The 18,776-nt window shown below is 38.4% G+C and overlaps 1 protein-coding gene across 1 annotated transcript; it reads right to left on the bottom strand.

Moving 5' to 3' along the window:
• Window positions 1-10,582: 10,582 nt before the first annotated feature.
• Window positions 10,583-11,178, bottom strand: LOC143853257 (flowering-promoting factor 1-like). Its single transcript, XM_077362985.1, has one exon. The coding sequence runs from the start codon at window positions 11,103-11,105 to the stop codon at window positions 10,779-10,781; it is 327 nt and encodes a 108-aa protein (XP_077219100.1). The 5' UTR covers window positions 11,106-11,178; the 3' UTR covers window positions 10,583-10,778.
• Between the last annotated feature and the right edge of the window lie 7,598 nt (window positions 11,179-18,776).

The raw sequence follows: 18,776 nt of genomic DNA on the forward strand, positions 1-18,776 counted from the left end.
AATGTGTCCTCTCTCTAATCACTTAAATCATCTGATTTGTTTCCCTATCATAAGACATTATCATCCAACTAGGGAGAGTTTTTTGCATGACCCATAAACAATAGGATCCACCATATAAATGGCTTGGACAAACAAACAATGGCCTCAGATATGAAGTAGAAATGGGTTTTGAATCAAAATATGAGTCCTACCTATGAGATAAACTAGTTGAATTGAAGAAACAATATGGTGACCATGTGTGTAGTATTCGTGTGGCTCAAGAAAAAGTACAGGGGGTCACCCAGTTGGATGATTTAAACTCGCATAGCAGAAATTGTAAAGTAAGATAAAGAAACGAGACCACATCTTCTTATATCAAAGTCTTAAATCCACATGGATTTTTGGGTTATAATGATATATCTATACAACTCACATGCTCCCTCTCACCATTCCCCCCCAAAATTTGGGGGCATCCAAAATCCTGATCCCGATCTGAGTACTCGGATGTTCAATCGGAAAATCAAAATGCATTTTGGAGTAAACATGATTAGGAAAACTTATGCGGTGAGATTGGGTTGATTTGATTGATTTTATGTGAATTGAGCTGTTGATCTTCAATTTGCATGCGCCGGGCCCACATGTGTCACAATTTCTCCAATTTTAGTTGATGTTGGAGTGCGGCCCGCTTTGACAAACATTGAATTAGCCACTTAATCACATTTAAAACAAAAGGATCGGATGTTAGGCAAAAATGGGGGTGTCTACAATGGGTAACTTGCCAAACTATCGTGCCCACGCACACGTTGTCACTGATGGAGTGAGTGCAATAGTCTGGTTGGCAAATTTTTGTGTCCACTTGGTGATTTGTCTCAATGCCCTAAACATATACTAAAATAGGCTTAAATAGCTATAAGTTTCCCATTAAATCTATATTCAGTGCACTAAACAGAATTGAAGTAGCTAATGTTTTTGTACCCATTAAAACATTGTAATTATATATCTAATAGAATTCTTTGCCCATACTATGCATGTGTGTAAAGTGGTTGGCCCCCCACCCCATCAAAGCATTAGATGCAAAAATGTTGTGCCCCACACTGTGCATGGGTTTGGCTAGAGATTGTAGGAGCCACCCATCAAAACATGAGGTGTGAAATGATGGGCCCCTCCCCATAATATGGGATGTGAATGGCGGGCCCTACACTACGCATCGTTCTCGTGGAGATAGTGGTCCACCCATAAAAAAAATGATGTGTCAAATGGTGGGCCCCATGCAAAACATGAGGTGCAAAATTGCGGGTCCCTATGCATGGGTTTGGGTGGAGATGGTGGGACCCAACCATAAAAAAATGAGGTGTATCATGGAATGAGGTATAAAATGGTGACTAGGCCTGGGAAAAATTTTGATTTTGGAAACAATATCTGCGTAAAAATTTCCAATAAAACTGTTCCCTGAAAAAAAGTTTTCCAATAAAACATTTCCATAAAATGAGTTTAGCATTCCTCATTATTATAGATTATAGATAGATTATTTCTAGGCTACACTTTGAGCCTCCCGACAGGGCTACAAAAGCCCTGTAGCACCCACGAGAATAGGGTTGGCAAAGGAGTATCTAGATGATGCCAATGTAAAATATATAGAAAAGAAGCTACTAATTCAAAGGAAGTTGGAAAATGGAACTTGAAAGTGAAGACAACTATGTACTTTAATCATAGAACTATCACAAAGTCTTGGTTTCTCAGCCGTCCCAATTGCTTTTCACTTCTCATATTTCCAAAGTAAGTAATATAAACAATACAAAGGGACAGCTCGTGTTGCACTATATTCTTTTTTGGGTTCAAACTATGCTTACCCAACACATGAATTAAGGTGGGCGCCGAAAAAGCAAAGGAGCAGAACATTAGAGTTCGGTTGCATTTAGTCTTTGAGAAAAATATTAGAATAACAGGGCATAGCTTAACTGAGTGAGGTTCTATGCCAAAATTAGTCACGATAATTGGGTCTAAAAAGTGTTTTTATGGAAGAATTGATGATAATGTGCTTTTGCAATGAAGTGACATGGATCATTTGAAAAGAAAGGTTGTGTTTTGCCACGAGGGGTGCAACTTGGGTCGGGTTGAATCCGAACCCGACGGGTTGAACCCGAATGTGGGTTGGGTCGGGTTAAGTTTTTTTTTAAATTGGGTTGGGTTGGGTTGGGAAAAATCAACCCGAATTGGAAATCGGGTTGGGTCGGGTTGGGGTATCGGGCAACCCGACCCGACCCGAAACCCGATTTCCAATTCCGATATGTATAAAATTTTGACTTCTATGTTTGTTTTGTCATTGTATAAATCAAATCTAGAAAGAAATAAAAAACTTGGTGAAAGTTGTCCTAATTAACCCTCTTGTTGGGGAACATCTAATGACTAGGATGAGATGGAAATACAAAAATAAAATGGAAAAATCAATTAAAATGGTGAAATCAGGTTGAGTCGGGTTGGAAATCGGGTTGGGTCGGGTTGGCCTCAACCCGACCCGAGTTGCACCCCTATTTGCCACCATTCTTTGCTGTAATTCTTTCGTTTTTATACACGGAGAATGAGAAAATTGTGTTAGGCAACACATGAAACCCGTGTTAAGAGAATTAGGGTTTAAGCAAGGATGCTTAAAGCATTACACCCAAGGTATCTAGTTTGGAATACCAAGTTTGTTGCCTCCAGCTCCTATATATAGAGATACACTAGGGTTATAAGAGGTTAATGGGCTCCAGCCCAAATGGGCCCACTACACCTGATCCATTACCTATTGGGCTTATATTAGAACATACATGGGCTATATTATATACCCAACATTCTCCTCCTATGTTCTACATATAGCACAATCCAATAGATAGTTAATGTGATGTCCAAACAAAATTATTGAATCATCCATATCACCATATCAATAAAGATCTGTAATCCAACTGAAAATAAAATACTTTAAAGAATAACCAAGAGTTTTAGAAATAATCTAAACTCAAACATAAGCAGTTTCACATGTAAGTGAACTATTTAATCAGCTGAAAAGAAAATAATAGTTCACACTGCTCTATAAGGATTCACTCATCAAGTAAGTCATCATCATTAAGATCCAAATTGAGGCAATCTCCTCCATTTTCGTCAATTCCTGTAAATTACCAAATATGAATTTCATTAAAAATGAATCCAATCATTTGTGTATTTTACTAAAGGTATCTAGTTCTACCAAAAGAACTTAGTACAATTTCATAATGGCTGAAAAACAAATATCAATTTCAATAAGCATCAATGTCAAGTTTCAATCAAGAACAAGACCAAAACAGTTTCTTTTACAAAGAACCATTCCATGTTTCCATTTGGAATGTTACAGGCATCATATTCAAATTGAGTTAAGCTATATCATCAAATTTGGAATGAAACAACCTTTTTCAAGAAGGACATGTCATCAAATGTGGAATGACATAAAGATAACTGTAAACATCATTGAAACATATCAAGTGTTACACCCAAGGTATCTAGTTTGGAATACCAAGTTTATTGCCTCCAGCCCCTATATATAGAAATACACTAGGGTTATAAGAGGTTAATGGGCTCCAGCCCAAATGGGCCCACTACTCCTGATCCATTACCTATTGGGCTTATATTAGAACATACATGGGTTATATTATATACCCAACAACCCGCAAAGCCCAATTCTCCAAATCCCCATCAAAATAGCATGGGGAATCAGATTTTTCGCCCATTTTTTTCAAAGGTTGGCGGAGGAGTCACTTCGGGCGATTCTGATTCTCTTGTTTCCACCCATTTATTCTGCGAGTAACACCCTAGAGTTGTAATTCTTTACTTAAGCATCTAATGAAAGGGGAGGAATCCTAACTTTGAAAGGTTCTTATACCCTTTTGTTAACCTAATCTATTCATACATGCATGTAAAACAAAAAGGAGATCCCATACATTCTATACTCTCCCTTTTGCTCTCCATCACTTTCTCACAGAATAAAAGGCTTATTTATTAGATTATGAAACTTTATTACATAGAAGGTTCGGTGTATTAACCATCTCTTTCATCCAATCAAAGCACATGCTTATATATCTAAACTATCTAATTGATGGGACACATCCTAAAGGAGCAATAACTGAAAAACAACACTGATTGAACGATCACAATTTCGAATCAATTTGTTCTTTACGTTAATGATCTCTGGCCACCCCAACTTTTTATCAACTTTCTTTTAAAAGCAGGCTACTGATTTGACAGTAACAAACTAACAAAATCATTTGGCCGGTTTGAATTTTTTGTGCTGTGGTTCATTCAAGAGGTGACTGGTAAATTGGACAATTCAAATTAATGGGCATGGGTAATTATTATAGTTACACAATAGAAAACGGTATATACACTCATTTTCTGTGTATGTCTATACACAGAATCCATCCTCTGTACATAGCTAAGATAACCCATTACCCATGTGATTTTTTGTGGGTCAAGTTCATGACTCCCTAAGAACCTTCTCTTAAACCTATTTCAACAGTGAAGAAATCTATTGACTTGCACTGAGAAAAAAAATCTGAAAATTCCACTGCACTCACCACATGACAAAGGCCATAGTGCCATCAAAATCAAGTCATGACACGAGAAAATGGGGATCTCTTTATCCCATCCTTTGTGGATAGGGTTGTGGTTGTCTTCTACCTCTGCATGTCCAAATCCTTCAAGAACTTACTTCCTTTTGGAGGTTTTAGAACATACCCATCTCTCTTGCTAGATAGGAATGGGCTGAGACTGGCAAAGAGAACACTCCCAACTTTGATGGGCTTCAATTCAAAACGTGATTGATAATAGTCTTATCCACACAAAGGCTAGCCACTTATCGTTTGTCCATTTGGGTCAGGACCTTAGATATGTCTGACTAACTTGGGACACATGTCTTTTGGATTCTATAAGCAAAATGCACTGCATTTTAGACTTGCTATTTGGTAAGGAAAATGATATTTCCACCCCCTTTTGTTAGTCCTTTCTAAAAAATAATTTCATTTGCACCCTTTTGTTTCTCTTTTTTCTTGAAAATGACTTCATTTAAGAAGAAGACAAACAAATGATGTGGACATGCTGGGAAAGGGGGTTGAAATATCATCTCCCATTTGGTAATTAGTGTAAGTATACTTAAATAAATGATTAAAGTTGCATTTTTAACTATAAATGACCCTAGTTTAAGGCTGTGGATTATTCAAACTTATAGGAAAAACACTCATTCATTATTCAGGTGGAAGTTCAAATCAACTGTCAATTTCACCATCTTCTCAGAAGAAAATTCCAGTAATCACAGGATGGAATTTTCTATGACAACCCTGTGATTAGAACATAGGAGTTTCTTTGACTAAATGAGATTTTTTCCGCTAATCACTGGGTTGAATTTTCTATGGGCAACCCTCTGATTAGTGGAATTTTCTTATATTCCTTGTATGATCAACTCTCTTGAGAGAACCAGATTGGTGGCCAGCATGACCAATGAAAATGATACCTTGTCTGATTTCCTTATATCACTAAAATTATTATATATGTGAGGACTAATATCCACACTACCATATTTCATAATGGCACTACTCACTTTGTTTTATACTTTTTTTAATTATGTTACAATACTCAAGGTGCTAGCAACATCTAAACAGAAAAGTGTAAACCAAAGTGATTAGTGTCATTATCAAAATATGCAATGCAGATCACAATACAATTAATCAAGAAACTGTTGTTTTGTGGGTTACACCATGTATGGTTTTATTAGATGATCCTAACCAGCTGACTAATTCCGTACTTTTTTCTGCAGATCCAACGAACAGGATCGCTCCGCCAATGCAATTTTGGCACGATGATCTACGGTGGAGGCTACTCGCGGATGATTTTGATCATTGAATAGTGTTACGTGCATGGTAAAGAGTGTATGAGCCACAATTTGGGCTGGTTGGGCTTGAAACTTTCCAAAAACACGAGGAAAGAAAGAAACTCCACGGTAAATTTAAAAGAAAAGAAAAATATATAATATGAGGACGCACTTGTGTCTGGGCTGCACTGCAACGGGGTATGTTTGTCATTTTACAAAAAAAATTGAGTTTGTATAAAGGTATTTGGTATTTGTAACGGGGGACACTACCCTTGATTTTTGATCTAGTGATAGCCGACTTTTTTAGAGGTTGTAACTAGATTAAATATCAAGGGTGTTTCAACTCCAGAGCAACTATTCCATTCTTGGCCAAATGGAGGAAGATGCAGATGGAGAAGATACCCCGGGCATAGTTACTACTCATTCCCACCAAATCACAGACCCCCCTGACTCTTATAATGAACTGCATAGTTCTCAAAAGCCCATGCGAAGCACACCTGAGAAAGTTGCGGAAAGTGAAAGGCTTGGGTCTAAAACAAAATACTCCTCAATAGAAGGGTCGGAACAGGAAGATGGTGAAGAAGAGTGCTCCCAACAAAAGAAAACAGTAGAATCCCCAAAGGTTTAGAAGTTGAGGAAGAGCCAAAGAATAAGAAAGTGTAGCCAGAAGATGATACACCCTCCTGGATCACAATAAACATGGCTTCAACTGAATATAGGGACCGGCTCTTGGGATCATGTGCCTCCCAAGCCCCACCGACTGCTCAAATTGAGCTCATATATTTTCTTTCCTCTTGCTTGTTTTTGAGTTTGTCTTCAAGGGTATCATGACTGTTGTTGTTCGACCCTCTTCCTTAGACATTGTTCTAAGGATTGGGAAGTGGTCTTGTTCCCGTTATTGTATCATCTTTCTTTATTTATTATTCTGGTAGGGGGTCCGCCTAACCCAAGCTTACCCATCAAAAAAAATATCGAGGGCGGCAACAATGTCATACCCCCATCTGGTGCACGCTTGCTTTTTTAGAAAGGGCCATTTATGAAGCTCATAACACAAGAGTGACTTCCTAGCAGCTAGGGGTGGACATGGTTCAGTTCGGTTCGGTTTTGGGGCATACCCAGAACCAAACCATATATAATTGGTTCCCTAAAATTGGAACCAGAACCGAACCATATAAGTTTGGAACCGAACCGAACAAGAACCATATATAATCGGTTCGGTTCGGTTCTGGGTTTACCCAACCAAACTACAAACAGCCAAACAGGTATATATGGACTACAAACAGGCCCTATCAAACATGCCTTTTAAAATTATATGTGAACAGGTATATATGGACTACAAACAGGTATATACCATTCGTATCAAAGTTTTGGGCAATTCCTAATATACAATATCCAATGCATATCAAAGTTGGGATAACATTTATATATGTTGACTACAAATAGGCCCTATCAAATTATATATGAAGTTATGAACTACAAATCGGTAAAAGGGGGGTGAGTTAAAATTTTAAAGGCAAAGGAAAACGTTACAGAGGGGTGAATTAAATGGGGGAGGACTGATTTTATCAAATCCCTAAGTAAGTAGTGACGGTTCTCGGTTCCGGGATCCCAAACCCAGAACCGAACCGAATATCCACCGGTTCCAAATTTTTAGAACCGGAACCGAACCATATATAGCTGGAACCGAACCGAACCGAACCATATGTGCCGGTTCGGTTCGGTTCCCCGGTTCGAACCGGAACCATGTCCACCCCTACTAGCAGCTCTCAAAAGAAAATATGCCAGACTTGAGGCCTGTTTTACAAATTGGAGATGAACCGACCGACCCTCACACACCACTCCCCAATATGTATAGAGAGAGAGTAAAATTTAGATTTTATAATTTACTGGGGAGGGTGTGAGGGTTGGTCGGTCCGCCTCCGACTTAAGATATCGATTGCCTAACTTCAAAAAGTATGAGAGGGGGCTTCACCTTATCCATAACTAACTTCTAAACCAGCAAAAAAATTTACTAGAGAAAGAGGCCCTTACCTATTCAAACTACCCACGAAAAAAAAATCAAAAGGGGCTTTTATGGAATTTTAAGTGAGAAATATCTAGGATGACGCTTTTTTGTCCTCTTTTTATTATGCATGCCTCTTGATTTGATACTTAGTGTCATTGAGTATTCACTTTTACCGGTTAATTAGGATTACCTTTTTTATTACATCGCTTCCTTTGCAATCTTTCCGAAGAGTGCATTTCAAGAAAGAAACATGCTAAAAATACTTAGGGGCTGTTTGGATAATCCGGGATTTCTACAAAATTGTAGCTAAGAGATAAGAGAAGAAGAGGATCAGTCATAATTTTTGACTTGTTTTTTACTTCTCACCCTTCTTTCCGTCAGCAATAGAATAGCAGATCCTATCATATTTCCAGGTTTTAGAAACTCACAATGCTGGAGAGATTTTTAAAACATGAATTTCTCATTTAAAATCCAAGAAACATTGTCAGGACAACATCCAGCAACTTGATCATGAACCCTCTTTTACGCTGTTTTCAAACTAAAAACCTGGATTCTAAACCCGTGTATCCAAACGGCCCCATAGCTTTTTATACATCCACAACCTGAGTTGCTTTTAGGAAAGTGAAATGATATATTCACCCCCCTTTCTTCCCCGGCCACACCCTTATAGACTAAGTGTGTGTTTGGTGTACCGTTTAAAACACCGTTTGGCGTTTGAAACACCGTTTTGGGGCCAAATGGTCGTTTGAGAGTATTTGGGTTCGTAGCCACCGTTTGAAATGTTGTTTGAAACACCGTTTTGAACCCTTAAAACGACGTTTTGCAAAAAGAGGGGAGAGGTCTGTTTGCAAAACGCCGTTTTGAACGGAGTTTTTGGGCTGTGGGTTTTTACGTGTTTGCCCTCACTAAAACTCATTTTTACGTATATGCGTGCGATTTTATGAGTTACATCAAATACCAAAAAAGTGGGGTGTTAATATCATTCTTGAGGACACAAATTTGTTAAATTGTTAATATTTAATTCAAAACAAGAGGCTGCTGATATCATTAAATGATCTCTTAATTTTGATTTTTTAAAGACAAAAGAATTAAAAGAAACCCTAGTTTCTTACTTTCTTCATCTACTTTGCAAAGTTGCAAACCCTCTCACGCCTCACTGCCTCAGCGCCTCCACTCGTCCATCAAATGGCAAATCCGGCCGTTAAGAAGAAGAAGGAGAAGAACCCCAAAGGTATAGCCATTTTTTTTTTTTTTTGCAATGAGTTTAATTTTAATAGTGTTTGAATGAGATCCTAATGAGAGAGTAGTTGAGTTGCACTTTTTAGTCATTTTACCACTAAAACTTTGTTTTAGGGCATTTGCAACCAAACACACAATACCTCCGTTTGCCGTTTAAAATGCCGTTTTGATCTTGCCAACCAAACATGAAAATGCCGTTTAGAACCAAAACGGCGTTTTAAATGCTATTTCAAACGGTACGCCAAACACACCGAGTAGTCATAAATACACTAGAGGAGGGTGGCTTGAGGAAGAAAAGGGGGCGAAATATATCACTTCCTTTCGTGAAATTTTCTTTTACACCAAATAGTCAAAAAGTCTCACCTATTTACGCTAGCGTCCTTTTCTATATCAAGGACACGACCATATGCGCCCTCAAAAAAGGAATATGGATAGGCCCTCTCCATTGTTAATCGACACGTGTCGAGCTCACGTCAAGCAAATTCCAAGATCTCTTCACGTGACCACGTGACTTCACCGGTTTTTGCTCTCTCTTCTATCAAATCCGTCCTTCGGATATCATTTCATTCTCTGACTGTAAAATTCAAGTACCAGTCTTTAGGGCAATGATTTTTTTCGCCCTCTGTAGGATAATGCGCCCTACTTTTTGACGTCAAAAGGCGTTAAAGTCTGCCCACAAATCACGTTACAAGGGGGGCGCATTATCCTACAGCAGGGGCGAAAAAATCATCTCCCCAGTCTTTAATAACCTTAAAGTATTAACACCATCGGCCGATCCGAAACACTATGTATCGGCCATATCGGTTATATGTATCAGCAATATTAGCGAATACAGGAAAATATCAGCCCTGGCTGATATAGCCGATATAGTACCGATATTTCGTTCCCTGGGTATGACTGATACACCGAGATATAATTACTATGAGGAAATGATATCTGCACAACCATATTTTGATATTTTCACAAACCCATCATGTCTTTTAGTGCTTAAATAGCTGTCAAATGGTAATTACATCCCCCCCCCCCCCCCCCCCCAAAAAAAAAAAAACTCTGACCATCCAATTAAAGAAGAAAAGATAACTGAATTTGTGCAAATATCATAATAAGGTTGTGCGGATAACATAAACCTTACTATAAAATTAAAAGGAAAGAAACTGCACAAGTGAGGTTGAGAGAGGGTGCCAAATAGCTGTCAAATGGTAATTACATTCCCCCCCCCCCTCCAAAAAAAAAAAAAAAAAAACTCTGACCATCCAATTAAAGAAGAAAAGACAACTGAATTTGTGCAAATATCAGAATAAGGTTGTGCGGATAACATAAACCTTACTATAAAATTAAAGGGAAAGAAAATGCACAAGTGAGGTTGAGAGAGGGTGCCACATCAGCTTCTTAGATTCTCTTAATCACTTTGTTAAGCAGTTTTTAATTAATTGTAATAAAAATGAGATATGCAAGTGTAACAACAAAATTAATGAAAAAACACACACTAAAAGAAGAAGTTTCATTGATAAAAAGCTTCTGAGAATTTACAGGAACAACCAACACAACAATTCACTCAAACAACACCATTCAAATCTTCTTAGTCAACTCAACTACGCTACACTACACACAACCTCCATAACAAACTAGAAAAAAAAAAAAAAAACGAAAAACATAGTAGAAGCTAAGAATTTTCATGGCAAACTACATATCCCTGACTTCGAAAATGCTACGATTCTTAACCACGATATCGTACATGTGCATGGACTTGAAGCGGCCGAAATCCTTAGGAAGTGAGATGAGATCGACGGAGGATTGCTTGTGAAATTGGAGGAGGTCAGGATCATCATAGTACCTCTCCCATCCAAGGGCTGAGAGCTTTCGCTCTAAGGCAGTGTAAGAACTCATAACTTCATTAGTAGGAGTGTAAACCAAGACCTTACGGCGGGCCGGTCGGCCGTCCGTGGACTCATTCGCCGGATTCTCAACCAGACGCACCACTCCATTCTTGAACACCCAAACTCCAGACATTTTTCTTTTTTTATAACTGAGTTTTGTAACAAATGAAGAGAAGAAAGAGAAGAGAAGGAGAGTGTTTGAAGAGGTGATGGAATAAGGAGGGAGGAGGAGGGACTATATATAGGCAAATTGGAGAGCTTAGGATTTTTTGTTTTAATGTATTTAAGAGATGCGCACAAAAGCACGTTTGGGGTAGTGTTTGGCTTTTGTGTAGCTGGGGTGGGACCTACCAGAGTGAGTCTAAGGATACAAGGGGGGGCTATCCAGGTCGGGTTTAGGGCACATGTACCATCCGTTGGTTTTGGAATTTGGATTGAGGAGAATCCTGCTCTTTGTTTGGGCCCAGAACACGAATATTGGGCTGGGAATTTCCAACATGAGAAAGCAAGATAAAAGCTTGTTTCTTTTGGAAAAGGAGCAGTACGTTGTGAATAAGCATACACCAATTGCTAGTGTATAGGGGATACACCAATCACTGATTTAAAACATATATACTGTAAGTCGGTGTATATATCGTTTAACAAAGTCTAATCAGGATTTAGGAGGTGTGTTGATTGCGGAGGTGGACCCATTAATCATTGTTATCCGATTGTGATGTGATGTGATGATTTAATGATGCTAATTAAATGGGTCCCCATAATCACAGGATTAATGATGTGGCCACTCCCATATTTGATAATGGCAGTCTTTTCTTTAATTCACACTTTTCTTACTAGGCTCTACAAAACAACGTTTAATGATATGACAATTCCCCTAACCATCAACATTCATTAAGAAAAACAGTGTTTAAAAACACAGATGAGGTACGAAATGCAGCCAAAGAAAATTCTAGTCGACTTGACACAACATGGTTGAGTACTCAGTTGACACGATCATAATTCGGGAGAGTCAAATGAGTTTTTATTGACTCTGGAGGACAAAACAAGGAACACAGCAACGAAACGCGGAATGTGGCCAAGGTAAAAGGGAGTCGACTAGGGGAGTCAATGATGATGCGGGGGGAGTTTTAAAACTATGAAGAAAAGTGTTAATCATAAGACTGTTTTTTTTTTTTTCATTTTTTTGTTGACATAAGGTATCCCCACGCAAATTTTTAGGGTGGACTATTCCCTAGGGATGCACGCAATCACCCGTAAACCACATGCATCAGGTAAGCCCGGAGGGATTCGAGAACTCACATAAATGGGGAGCATACCAATGAGTTGAAGCCAAAGAGTCCCACCCGTGCGGGTTATCATCATCATAAGACTGCTGTTATTAAAATATGGGGCACATATATCATATTAACTTTTTAAGACAAGGGAAAATGCTACCATGGATCGAACAAGTCGAATACGCTCTAATTTTCAATCCAAAGCATACATTGGATAGTTGATTAGCTATTATGTAGATGGATAGGATTTGGGCACAACAGTGGGATCATTTTTGCATTCTTTGGATACATATAACCTAAGGTCCCAAATTATTTTGGATCTTGACCTACACATAGCAATAAAACCCAACGGAGCACCCTAGATCCAAATGGCGGGTTCAAATGCATGAAAATACCCTTCATAAGAGGGCCAAGTGGGACCCACTCAAGAATGATCAAAACCCGTGATTTTGTATCACCAGCTCAACAAAGCGTGGTGCAACTCGGGTCAGTTTTTTGGGATTGCGTTGAGTTTTTACCATAAAATCACGTTGTTCGGTTTGATTCTAATTCATTTTTTAGCAAAAGCTCAACCTGATTCAACTCAAATTGCACCCCTCACTACTCAAAATGACGAAAGACATTTCATGTTCCTGCTATTAATTAATTTTAATTCTTCTTCTTCTTCTTCTCTCTAATTTCTTCTTCTTTCCTCTAAATCTAAGTCCTAATCGTGTACAAAGTAGGACCTACGACACTCTGATGGACGTTACGTTCCTCTTTGAAATGGATAGCTATACAAACTCAGAAAGTAGGATTAAAAAAGCACCCAGAAAAAAGATCTGACCAATGAGGGATTAGAACGGATCATGACCAAAACTTTGGTGGATGTGATCGGAAGTGGATACGATGACACCTGTACTTATCCATGGCTACGGGTGCAATTTGGGTCGGGTCAGGTTGAGCTTTTAATGAACTGGAATTAACCTGAACCCGACCCGAGAAAACCCGATTTTATCATAAAAACTCAACAAAAGTTCCCAAAAATCGAGCTGAGTTCCAACCCTACCCCTAACTAAAAGTCACATTTATCAGCTAATCCTAAGCATTGGATTTAAAAATAAACAGTTCACATGCGATACCACTAATTGCATAATTAGGATCTTAATTAATTATTACATTATGGAGACCTCTAAATGAAATAATGCCATGTTTATATCTTCGCCCTTGGTGGATTATATAGAACGTGATTGATAAGAAAAATGCACTGAATATTTGTGTATCTTCGACCCTCCATACATTTGGTATAGTCTTTATCTATCCTATAGGCTTTTTCCCCTAGAACTAACAAACCGCGATGCTCAAGCACTAAAGTTGTATTGATCTTTACCGAAATTTCCTGACAGGAAAATATCAAATGTCTTTGGCTTCATGTTGTGCGACCCGGGAAAAGCGTTTCTGGGCCTTGACGTTTCTCTCTTTTGTTGAAAGACTGAGAACATCGAGAAAGGTTTGACTTACGTGGATTTGCCTAACTAAAACTACTTTGGTCCTTATCATGCCGAATTTCATTTGAATAACGTGGGATTAATTTCCCTCTACTAGGGCTATTCACTATGAGGATAGAGAACCTTGTATAAGTTGTTGGCTATTCACAACGAGGATAGAGATCCTTGGATAAGATTGGTTACCTTGCTTGGATAATTTTATCTTGAAAAACCCTTGAGAGCTTGTACACTAAACACTATTGATTGGGACTGCTCTTGACGTGAAGGGAGAATAGCAAGCCTATCAAAGAATAAGAGATTTTATATGGTGAGTGTGCATGTAGATTGGTGTAGGCATTACCACCCTTGATATTTGATCCAGCAGCAGCACTCTTTTTTAAAGTGCTACTGCTGGATCAAATATCAAGGGCGTTACTTCTGTCGTACCATCTACACCGATCTTCGTGCGCATTCACCATATAATTTCTCCAATGCCCCGATTTGCTATATCCGCGTAGAACAGCCCGAGCGTTAGTAAGAAAGAAAGTCTAATTAAGGATGCATTTGGAAGCCACATACGTGTTGAAAGTAACATTATTGCAATAATAATAAACAACCTCGAGGTTACAAGTAAAACCCCAACTTACCCACCAAAAGAAATAAATTTTCAAATTTACTATGATTATGTTCCAAGTATCACCTTCCTATCAATTTCACTGTGTACATTGGAAGAAATCACATCTTTTCCTTCGTTGTTCAGGTCATGTTTGGCTACCTTGAAATTTTTATTCTATAATAGTTAAATTCCTCAATGTTTGGTAACACATATATTTTGGAAATTTTTCATAAAAATAAAACCTTAGACAATGCAATAGCTGTTTTTCCTTGTGAAGGGGCCCAACAAATGATCAGTTTGGAATTGGATGGCCCAATAATGTGGGTCCCAGTATAACATTGTTTGCTACACTTGAATGTACTAGAAATTATATGGTGGCCGACAGTCAAATCGGATGAAGGTGGTACGATGGTACACGATGGAAGTACCATCCTTGATATTTGATCCAACAGCAGCCTCTTAGAAAGTGTGCTCCTGTTGGATAATCAAATATCAAGAGGGTACCGCTATGACGGTACTTGACGGTCGGGCACCATATAAAAACTCTGATGTACATCCAGACACCCTTTAAAAACTCCTTTAACGTGCTCTTATCTTTCCTGTAAAAAAAGCTGGTGGACACTTTATTACTATTTGAGATCTTATATTATATAGAAATTATATGGGACACTTTATTACTATTTGAGAGCTTATTATATAGAAATTATATGGCACCCCAATATATCTTTGTGAATATAGATATGTGGGGAAAGGTATAGTGGGGCTCACCTATTTGGATGATCTAAACAGTGTTTTTATTGGTCGCTGTGGATTGGTTTTGCCCAGAAATCTTCTGGATAATTCTATTTCTCCCTTTATATTTAGTGTAAAATGGAAGGCACAATTTTTTTTAAAAAATGACGGTAAAGAAACCTTAAAAAATTGAAAGGGTAGATCATCCAATAGAGAAGATCTTGGGTGCATGGCCTATCGATAACGGGGACCAACAAATGAATGGTTTATATCATCCAAATAGGCGGGCCCAACTGCACTTATTCTGTGCCTGTATTTCCACAGAAATACATCAGGCAGCCACCATGTAATTTCTCCTCATTATATTATAATAGAGTTCAAATGTAGTCTTCTTTTTTTCTTTCTTGGTTTCTTATTTCATCATAGTGTAGGTGCATTGTTTCTTTTCTTAAAAATGAAGAAAAAGAAAAACAAAAGAAAGTGAAAATGCATCCATTTTTAGGAAAATACCAACAAGGGGTGGAAATGTAGGAGAAGGGGGTGAAAAGGGAATTGCTAGTGTCCATCGCAAAAGGCATTTCGCAGCTGATCTGTCACATGTCAGACCAGCCACCTCGTGAATGAAGACAACAGCTTTTGTCTCCATTCACGAGGCAGGTGGTCTGACATGCGACAGACCAGCTGTGAAATGCCGTTTGCAATGGACCCTAGCAAATCCTGGGTGAAAATATCATTTTCCTAAATTAAATATAGATTATAATTAATCCACATCCATAGTCTGATTCATTGATTCCGCCCTCGAAGGAAAAAAGATGTCAATTTTTAAGGATATAGATGGAATCCATCCCAACATCAGAAATTCTACAACCCTAAAGTTGGAGGTGGTCCTCCCCCCTCAACATCTCTAAACTTGGTGGCGATTCTGGTGTCTACAGAAAGATGACACATTTTGTGTACTCCTTTAGGGCGTTTGTCGTGGACAACATGATGGTCCTGCCTCACTACTTTGCTTCTCTTTCTTCATGCCACAAGGTCCTATGATATGGACATAACACAACCTCGACCCCGGACAAACCTATCTTCTTGGCCCATGTTGTCAACTTACCCCCGAAAATTCCTCCAAATCTAGCTGGACCACTCTATCTTTTCCCCATATATCCAACATTAGTAAACATGCTAAACTTTTATTGATCTATAACAAATTCAACGCGGGCAATTGTTCCTTACCCACCTCATATTCCATGTCCTACAAGGACGGAGATGATTCACCGGATCAAATTCTCGATCCCAATGCATTTCGGCTTGACAAATCAGCTAACTTTTGTTATTTAACCTTTTTTTATTTTATAAAGTTAAAGAAAGATTCCAAGGGAGCTTTGCTACATATCTTTAGCACAAAACCAAGTGAGAATATTAGTGAGATTGGGTCCACGTGAACAGGGGAGCCTCTCATTATCCATTCATGTGGATGAACTCCCCCCCCCCCCCCCCCCCCCCCCCCCCCCCCCCCAGAAAAGCCAAAACCCTTAGCTAGCCCTATTTAGATTGCAAGAAAAACATTTTTGATGGGTTGGGAATTTTTTTTCCTTTCCATGATTTAAAGGAAAATTATATGATTATGGTTAATTCAGAGGGATAGCATCTTAAATCTTGTTTTTAGTGGACTCGTAGAACAACTCTTCATGGATTCGTAGAACACCCTTCGTGGATTCGAAAGTTATTCCGATCGGAGGTCGACTCTGATCAACCACCGACTTGTTCTTCACACTTCCGACTATGCCAAGGTCCCTCTAGATAAAATTTGATTTTTTTTTTATTTCCATGATTTAAAGGGAAATGATATGATTATGGTTAATTCGGAGTAATAGCATCATAAATTGAAGGTCCCTCTAGATAAAATTTGAATAAAGTTGGTTTAAGTTTTTCTTTTTCGTGTGCACAAAAAGGTCTTGAATTTTAGAAATAAAAATTTCTTTCCAAACTTTTCAAGAAATAATCCCGCAATCCAAACCGAGCCTTGAGTCCTCAATTTTAATACGGCAAGAGATTTGTTTCCTTTTCTTTATGAAAAAGTATCGCATCCATCTTCATCATCTATATGCTTTTTTACATAGCTCTGCTTCCCAACGGTTTCTCTTACGTAAGTGGAATTATTCTTCATGATACTCGTTAAACAATGGGAGGAATTTTCTTTGAATTTGGAAAAGGATGGGAGATATCTGAGTGCCACTCAATGTATGGTCATTTTCAATGGTATATGTGCCTACTGAGCAAGTCAATGAAACTATAAATCAAGTGGAATTTTATTAAAGTTGAGAAGATACGATTATTTATGTGTAGGTTTATGCCTAACTTTGATTAGGATAACAGAGAACTTGGGGGCATAATGTTTATTAATTATGATTGTAGTAAGATTGAATTCTCAAATACCGAGAATAAAGTCCCTAACATTCGGAATGTAGGATCAATTCCTTCAAAAAATAAACATGATTAGAATTTGTTAATCGTAAACCGTAATTATTCTAGATGCGATTCATAAGCCTTATATCGTCAGGTTCATGTCACATGGGATCTTTGCTTTTACAAAGGTGGTTTACGGGGGCATGTATGTGCGAGTGTGTTTGTCTACGAGATCACATACAGACTGGTGGCATCTATTGTCTTGGACCCAAATAGAATTGATGTTGCACTTGGCAACCATGTCAAATTATTCCATGGAATATTTGTAGGGCCAATTACGAAAGAGGAGCTGAGTAGGTCGGAGAGGGAGAGATTTGAGAGTACAAGAGTGGAAAGAGCACGGGAAATCCCCAAAACGTAGTGACAAAAAAGAACAAAACTTGGCTGTGCAACGTTGCGCAGGAATCTGTGCGCGCAACCTCCTAATGTACTTCATGTCAGAAGGATTTAATGGGGCTGATTGCCGTGCATGTACACTGCTGCTGGGTGTCCCAAGTAATCAAAATGGGCCGATATATCACTTCCTAACTTTTATTCAAAAATAAGTTTTCCATTGATTTTTCCGGTAAGATGGATACACCCCCCTTTAATGTGATTTGACCTCAAAAAGCGTCATAGTATGCCCCCAATGCACGTAAAAGGGGGGTGTACCATCCTACACGGGGAGTGAAAAAATCATCTCCCAAACCAAATCATTCTTGTTATGTACTTTTCAAATAAGGGAAAGTACCTCTATCTCATAGAACACACCTATTGTTATTTGAGTATCCAAGATATGTTTGAAAAAACGGATATCAATAAGACAGATAAAAAATTATTAAAAAGAAAAAAAAACCCTAAAACAATACGATTTTATGAGAAAATGGTAAAAAAAACTCTCTCATAGAAAATGACAATAATATCTCTATCTCATCAAAAAATAATCAAAATAACCCTATTTCATAAAATGAACAAACACCCATGGCTAGTATTTGTGAAACAACCACTTACTCCAAACCTAAAAGGAGGGGCCACACGTGAGAGGGAGTGGTAAAGTATAAAAGATTTAAAAACACCTTCTCCAACAGCTTAAGCTTTTGGAGTACTTGGTAGTTTCACATGGTTATCAGAGCAAAGGTCTCGAGTTCAAACCTCATTGATGTAAAAAATTCACATGCAATGGGCAACCCAGAAGTGGGGTCACATGTGCCATGTGTAGGCCAACCCAAAGAGAGAGGGGTCACATGTGAAGGGGAGTGTTAAAGTATAAAAGATTA

This window comes from Tasmannia lanceolata, unplaced genomic scaffold (assembly GCF_043159265.1).
Source record: "Tasmannia lanceolata isolate RefF3 unplaced genomic scaffold, GAP_Taslan_0.1 ptg000019l, whole genome shotgun sequence".
Taxonomy (NCBI): domain Eukaryota; kingdom Viridiplantae; phylum Streptophyta; class Magnoliopsida; order Canellales; family Winteraceae; genus Tasmannia; species Tasmannia lanceolata.